At 42.4% G+C, this 7,353-nt stretch overlaps 1 protein-coding gene across 3 annotated transcripts; it reads left to right on the top strand.

The window, feature by feature from the left end:
- The first annotated feature begins 2,064 nt into the window (after positions 1 to 2,064).
- Positions 2,065 to 7,111, top strand: sost (sclerostin). 3 transcript variants are annotated; one of them, XM_005913662.3, is made up of 3 exons: positions 2,065 to 2,173; positions 2,280 to 2,539; positions 5,079 to 7,111. In XM_005913662.3, exons 2-3 carry the CDS (start codon positions 2,281 to 2,283, stop codon positions 5,486 to 5,488), a joined length of 669 nt encoding a protein of 222 aa, XP_005913724.1. In that variant the 5' UTR covers positions 2,065 to 2,173; position 2,280; the 3' UTR covers positions 5,489 to 7,111. The 3 variants fall into 3 exon arrangements, with proteins under 3 accessions (XP_005913724.1, XP_005913723.1, XP_005913722.1); XM_005913660.3 differs by having other exon boundaries at positions 2,132 to 2,183; XM_005913661.3 differs by having other exon boundaries at positions 2,120 to 2,539.
- The last annotated feature ends 242 nt before the right edge of the window (positions 7,112 to 7,353 follow it).

The following is a 7,353-nucleotide window of genomic DNA, read 5'->3' as shown; positions in this document are numbered from 1 at the left end:
AATGCAGATTTGGTTTTAGCCCCAAGAAAAAAAAAACTTGTTCTCTCTAAACCAACATTTGACATTTTTTTTAATTCCATCAAATCAAGTAGCAGCTGTAAAACAACACTAGTACATACCTACAGTTGATGCAGGGATGTTAACACAAGAAAGGACTGTTATGCTCCTAAAGGCTGGACTGAAAATGCAAATGTGAAAGATAATTGGATTTGACACTCAAGAAGAGTGGCCCCTATACGAGGCTTTTAGAAATGATGAAAAGCTCTGTTGTTACTTGCTCTTCAGAAGAAAATGTTTTTGACTGGATGATGTTATTCAAAACTCCTTAACAATAAATTTAATTTAATCTTATCCCCATTATGTTCACCACTTTAAATTGTGATGGATGGGCCAGTTGGCCAAAGCTTCAAACCCTCATTTGAGGCTTGTATAAAACTAGAAAGACCATGAGGGGGGTGTGTATGATTATGGAAGCACATCGGTGCCTCAATGAGCGGTTAGAGTGATGCAATACTGACCGAGAGAACCACTTTAGAGTTTAAGAGGTAAAAACCAAAGATCTGCATGCCTGTACCCATCAGTAGAGCCGGACAGTGTCATGCAAAACTTGTTTAGTCTCCCTCAAGAGGGCAGTGTTTGAATGGAAGAGCCTCCATCTGTCAGCACTCATCAAATCACTGGGATATGAGGGGTGCCAAGAACTCACAGTCTATAACATTTCATTTAAAACAGATATGTGGATATGGAATATTGGATTGTCATGGCAAACATTTAAATTGTGTTCAGAACACATGTTGATGTGCTCATACGTTTTTAGATTTCCACATCTCGTTATATTAAGTGTCTCTGCTGAGAGGTGTAATGATGGGTAATTAATTTGAAGGATCAAATGATTAATTTGTGTACAGCCTTGAGTCAAAGACAGGGTAAAAACGTGTCTCGGGAGGAGTGCGTGTGGCGCATGTTTGCAGCAGCAGTGGAACAAGTTGCACCCTGCGATGCAGTCCAAAATAAACCCCCTTGAAAAAAAAAAGATGCTTTTTGAGACACGTAATGCTGCGGAAGTTGTTAAAGAAGGGGGAGGAGAAGATGCACCGGTGCACTTAAATCCAGTAACAACAACAGCGGCACAGAGCGATGTGCAGATGAGCTGCCTCACTCAACACTCTCCGACATAAGTAAGCTCCTCTCCAGTATCTCTCTCTCTCTTTTTATTTCTCTGTACTTTCAACCCTTTCCTTTGGCGTTCATCCCCCTTATTTTACCTCTTTTTACTCCCATTTCCTCCACTCTCCTTTGACCTTTCCCTCTCTTCTCCTTTTTCAGTTTCATCTCACCAGCCCAGAATTATTAGACTGATAATCCCCAACACCAGTGGATAAGGACATGGATAAGTGGTAGAGCATAACTTCAGAATTTTATTCAAGCATTTAACTGACCAATGCAGACATTGGTCTGGTTACTTATTATTTTGTATGTAAAGGTGACATGTACATTAATGAATCAATTTTTATGATTGAATAGCATAATGAGTACTGTGAAGCATTTAAAGATCAAAAAAAGAAGACAATGTTACTTTTATTGCGTGTAGATGGAAATATCACCACACTGTTGCTCTAAATGGCCAAAACACATTAGCTGTAAGATTATGGCTTTTACTTCAGTAAAGGGTCTAAATATTTGACAAAATGATTTTCAGGCACTTGTGCAGACACTTTTCATATAAAACACATGTACTGTGTGAAGGCACAAGGCTGCACACAAGCCTGGAAATCTTCGCTAATATCCTCTACACTCTTTTTATTTCTGATCAAATATTCTGAATAACTATTTTAAAAATAAGTAAATAAATAATGGAAGCACTCCTGCTCATATCTGTATTTTCCTTCACTGCGGTCTCTTCTTCCTTGATCTTCTCAGTTTTCTATTACTTTTCTTCTTCTCTCTCCTCTCTCTGTTACTCCTCTCCTGCTCTCTCCTCTCTCTGCGCATTCATCCAAACCTCTCCCCTCCTCCTTTCTCAATGAATCTCTCGGCCAGGTTCAATCCCTCCCACTTTGTGTAAGCGCCTAATTGTCAGCGCTGACGAAAACTTGCTCAGGGCTTAAATACCGCATTCGCCTCTTGCGTTGAGAGTGCAAGTGACCAGCCTGTTCAGAAGGACATCTCTTGTGTATGTGTGTGTATGTGTGTGTGTTTTTTTTTTTACATTTTAACTAATATTTTTTATTTTATTTTTTTAAATCTCCTTGTGTGATTTATTCCTGCTGACCGACAAGCATGCAGGTGTCTGTGGCCCTCCTCGTCTCCAGTTCGGCTTTCCTGCTGCTCCAGGGATGCTGCACCGCTGTGAAGGGATGGAAGGTCTTAAAAAATGATGGCACGGAGATTTTACCAGAACGTAGAGAAAATACGCGGACGCCGCTGGAGGCAATACTACAGCCGTCCAACAGCAACAATAACAACAACAACAACAACAGCAACGCTATGAATAACAGGGCAAAAAACGGCGGACGGGCGGCAAACGCAGTTTCCTACAGTAAGTATGATAAAGATGACAGAACAAATGCTAAATATTTAATTTTACAAGAATTAAACGGCAAAGATCAGTAAGTAAATCGACACAATGCTTAAAGTTTAAATACTGAAGTGATTTAATTGGAGGCTCTTGTGCGTAAAATTAACCATCCGTCAGAGCTCATTAAAAGGCTTAAATTGAGAAAACTTTCGGGTTTATCGCCTAAAACCTATTTCCAGCTTGTATGAGAACAAGCAGGAAGGAGCATAAATGCTTATTTATTTGATTTTAGGTCCCCATTTCCAATTAGTGCACGTTTATAAAGAATAAACGTGGACCCAACTGCGCTGTACACCCAACCTTTTCTTAATACACAAAAATGTGATATAAATTAGGAAAGTTTACTTCTCGTTATATTTTCCACATTTAAGAATTTTAAACTTTAATTCAACTTTTTCTTTGGCTTAAAACAACAATTTAAAATCTTGTGTCAAAAATATTCAGTGTATGTGGAAAATGTAGGCTCTCCAAATTAATGTGGCTTTTTAGAAATTGCCCTAAAACACCCTGCCTCTTCATTATCACATCAATTCCCTGATTAAGAAGAGTGTAAAAGATCTGGTTTAATCCAGAGGTGAGGGTGATGAGAGCGGCGCAGACGCACATTCCTGTGGGTTCTTCCCCTACACACAGCATTCAGTGAGACATCGGGGCTTTTTCACATTGTCTTCCAGGTTGTTTCCTTCTCTCTTTATACTATTAGTCAAGCTCTACTTCCACCATAACTATTTGATTGCAACAACATGTCTCCCAAACAGAAAAAAGCCCACAGTTTGCTCTTCGGGGAGATGTCTTTGGGGGGGGTTAGAAATTGCTTTTTAAATGCAACACTGCCTTTGACAATGATTCCCACCTGTGGCCGGTAACGGTTGTGTGTTCTGATTAAGTGGCGCATGCAGGATAATCTCATGCTTGGTCTCATGGATTCGAGATGGGTGGTGCAACATTTTTGTTCAATTATGGCCCCTTGATTTGGAGATCAGAGGAGGTGATTGATTAGATTAGAAGAGCAACAGCTGACAAGAAGTGATTATTAAGTCGAGGAGAGTTAATGTGACTGATTTTGTTGTCTTAAAGGGTAAAAAAAAAAGGGAAAAAAAAATCACACGCCAAGCAACAGCTCCAGAAGATCTCATTTAACAGGAATTTATTCGTTATTAGCAAGGATGGAAAATGCATCTCTTGCTTTTACAGTGAATGTGCAGTTTATGGAGGCAGAACTCTCCTGGATTATTTTCTTCAGCCATATCTTAATTCTCAAATTATCCCTTCCCCTGTGGGGTCACAAAAGAGGCTGTGACCACTGCCTGGCCTCCCTCCAGTCTTCCCCAGAGGCTTGTCTCCCACAGCTGAGGGAAAAGAACAGCTCACGCAACTCTACAGTAGTCTAGTGTGTAATCATGAAAATTTCAGGCTCATTAGTAATTTTAAAACCAGGGTGGAGAATTGAAAATGTTAGACTGGATTAAAACACATCCTGGTGCTTCATAAATACGACAACCTGTCTGTTTTGGCATATGGTGGTAACTGGTGCAAACCGCCACCCGGTGTACGCTGTAGGCGTTGTATACTTCTGCGGTCGTCTTCACCAGCAGCCGCAGAATAACACTAGATCATGTTCTCGTGAGGAGGGAAAAAAAGGAAGTCACCTCACATAAATCCTTTGTTCAGCCCTTTTTGCAAAGAAAGCCACAGAGGAAAACAGATCCTTCTCTGAGTGTATCATTTCTTAACCAACAGTTCTTTTGCCTCCTCGTTTTCCCTTTTTTTTGAACATGCAGCTTGTAAGAAAAAAGAAAAAGAAACACAGGACAATAACTCATGCGTACGGCTGTTAAAAAGCTGCAGCTGAAATATAGGATTACAGCTTGAGTGTGCTGTCTCGAATCAGCCTGGCAGATGTCCAGTTTATTCAGAAGTGTACAGTTGTAGCGCTGCCTTAAAATAACCAGACAGCTATTTACTCTTCCATCACCACATACATTTCCTGAGGGCCAACGGTGAATGCCAGCTTTTTCCTTCCAGACCAAACCTCCGTTCAGTTTGATTGAGCTTTTTAATGGCCCTCTGGTCTGGATTTGCTATCAGCTGATTGCTGCCAGCTGGATTTCTTCGTCAGGCCCAGTTGTCAGCTAATGATCAGACCATAAATCAAATTCAGAAACTCTGATCTCATTGGCTTAAGCCTTCACTTAAAAGTAAAAAATTACTGTATTAGGCTGAATTTAGAAAAGTGGATTTTTCAGCTGCTCTTTTGTGTCTCGTAACGTGTCGGAGCTGAAATGTAACGATGACTCCGGTTCAGACTTTATTGGCCTTACGTTGTTTGTTTTTCACATAAATAACGCCACACGTGAAGTCAGAAACAGACCGAGGCAAATGATCACACACTGAAATAAGACACAGCTGCAGTCGCCCTGCAGAAAGTCCGCAGCACTGTGCGTGTTTGTTCTGGACTCGATCCATGAGTGTTAACTGTTATCTCCTCTCTTCAACCCAGGTGCCTCGGAGGTGAGCTGCAGGGAGCTGCGTTCGACCCGTTACATCACCGACGGCTCTTGCCGCAGTGCCAAGCCTATCCGAGAGCTGGTGTGCTCGGGTCAGTGCCTGCCGGCGCACCTCATGCCGAACTCCATCCTCCGTGGCAAGTGGTGGAGAAGCAGCGCCTCAGACTACCGTTGCATCCCGGCGCACTCCCGGACACGCAGGGTCCAGCTGCAGTGTCCCAACGGCAACACTCGGACATACAAAATCCGCGTGGTCACCTCCTGCAAGTGCAAGCGTTTTAGGCCGCATCACAACCAGTCGGTGGCCAAGGAGGTCCCTAAGACGCAACGCAGCAAGAAGCACAGTCGTTTGCCTCAAGATCGGAGCAAGAACAACACGCCTTTGACGGGGAACTCATATTGATCCTCCCCCTTGGCATCCCGGGACAGAGGACAGATATACTCATACTCACGCACACGTTACACAACACATCAACCAACATATCTCCTTCAAATAGCGAGGAGATACAATTTCAAAGACTGCAAATCCATAAGCTAAAATGCTGGACTGATTTAAGTCGTCAGTCCATATATTGTTCAGCCACCTGTCTGCATATTTGTGAACTTGGCTTTTTTGCATGACAAAATGAGTCAGTGCCAGGGCTTGCCATGAAGATGAATGGTGTTTGATAACCCCAACAGCTCAGACTTCCACTCCAACAGCTTTTCTTTATGAAAAATAAGAACTCCTCCCCGAGGTTTCAAACCCATCTGTACAAACATCCAGCAGATGCAGACCTACGCTTGGTGCAGCTCTGTTAAAAGCTGAAAAAAGGTGTATCTTTGCTCCAGAGTGGTTGTAATCCATCTCCTTTCAGCTGTGTGTGGAGAGGAGAAGGCGGCAGTTCTGGGGTCTCTGATGGAGGCATGTTGACAGGTTTTGAGAGGCCCTGGTCTATACTGCGGTCCAGGCGGTTCTTTGACAGCCCGCTAAAGGCCTCACTCATCAGGACAGACCTACAGCACTCTCCACGCTGCTGAAGCCCTGACCAGCCCTGTCAGTTACGGTAGTGCTTTCCCCACAAGTACACGCAAAGAAACAGAGAAGTAGAGGAGAAAGCAGCACTAACACCACACGGGCACCGGGCCTTCCTGTGGCTCCTCTTAATCACTAAATGAGCCCATTCCTGTGCTGGGATTTGAGTCATAAAAAAAGCCTCTTCCTGTCGTCATAGCCGGTTCCTGTTTGCTGGAATCACACACAAAAAAGTGCACATGGTGTGTAGGAGGCATCAGAAAATGTGCGTGGTTGTGTTGTTACCTAGGGGCAAAGCGCTCTCCAGCACACCCACACTGGAATTCTTTTGCAACGGGCCAAACAGAGCAGTGAGCGAGCCAAAATCCATCTGCCGTATTAGCCTGCTGGTTGCAAGACACCTCCACTCCTCTCCGCTCTCAATCTGTAAATAGCTCAGTCAGGAAAGATAGGAATAAAAATAACACAATAAAAACAATAATTGGGTTTTTATGATTAAATCCAGCAAGGAAGAGGAACCCAGTGTGTCACTGCCGACAGAGCGAGCTCCTTCCTCCTGAACTCATGAAGAATAGTCAGTGTTTCCACATATTGTCAGCTCTGCTCAAACTGCTTTCTGATTTGGTTGTCCAGTCTATGCTGACTATGTTTGCTTCTTTTTCCAACTGTGTGTTTGAAAGAGCAACTGGAAGGGGCTTGTTATGTTAGCCGAGAGCTGCGACGCATAGCGCGATTGTACATATCATACCTGTGTGGTCTTCTGCCCTCACATGACAAGGTGTTACAGAGAAGCAGGAAAGGCCGTTTTTCTACAGACACAACGAAGGACTGTTATAAAAAAACAAACAAAGAATGAACTGCATATTTATTTTTTATTTCCACATTTAAATTATTTATGCAACCTTTTGTAGTAAATGATAGCCATTATTGTCATATAGTATAATAAAGACTTTGGAAGTGAAAAACTGTACAGTACATGAATAAAGTAAAGCCAGATATATTTGAAAGAAACGGCTTTTTTGGTATCATTTGTCTTCCAAGGTGTTAACTGGCAACGTGTCAGCTTGCTCTCATTCATAAGTAGTATATAATAAATGACTTGCAGGCTATAACAAAGACTTTGCAAGCAGATATGAATGCATTTGTCAACTCCCTTTGCAAAAGTGAAGGCTGGTACTTGAGCACAGCAGGTTTCTTGGATATCTTTGAGCATGTATTCAAAGGCACTCAAATCATTAATCTTAAGCATTTTA

Source organism: Haplochromis burtoni, unplaced genomic scaffold, assembly GCF_018398535.1.
Source record: "Haplochromis burtoni strain Fernald_Lab_line unplaced genomic scaffold, NCSU_Asbu1 Contig_6, whole genome shotgun sequence".
Lineage (NCBI taxonomy): Eukaryota > Metazoa > Chordata > Actinopteri > Cichliformes > Cichlidae > Haplochromis > Haplochromis burtoni.
Note: the sequence above shows the minus strand (reverse complement) of the source record. Positions and strands in the feature narration are given on the sequence as shown.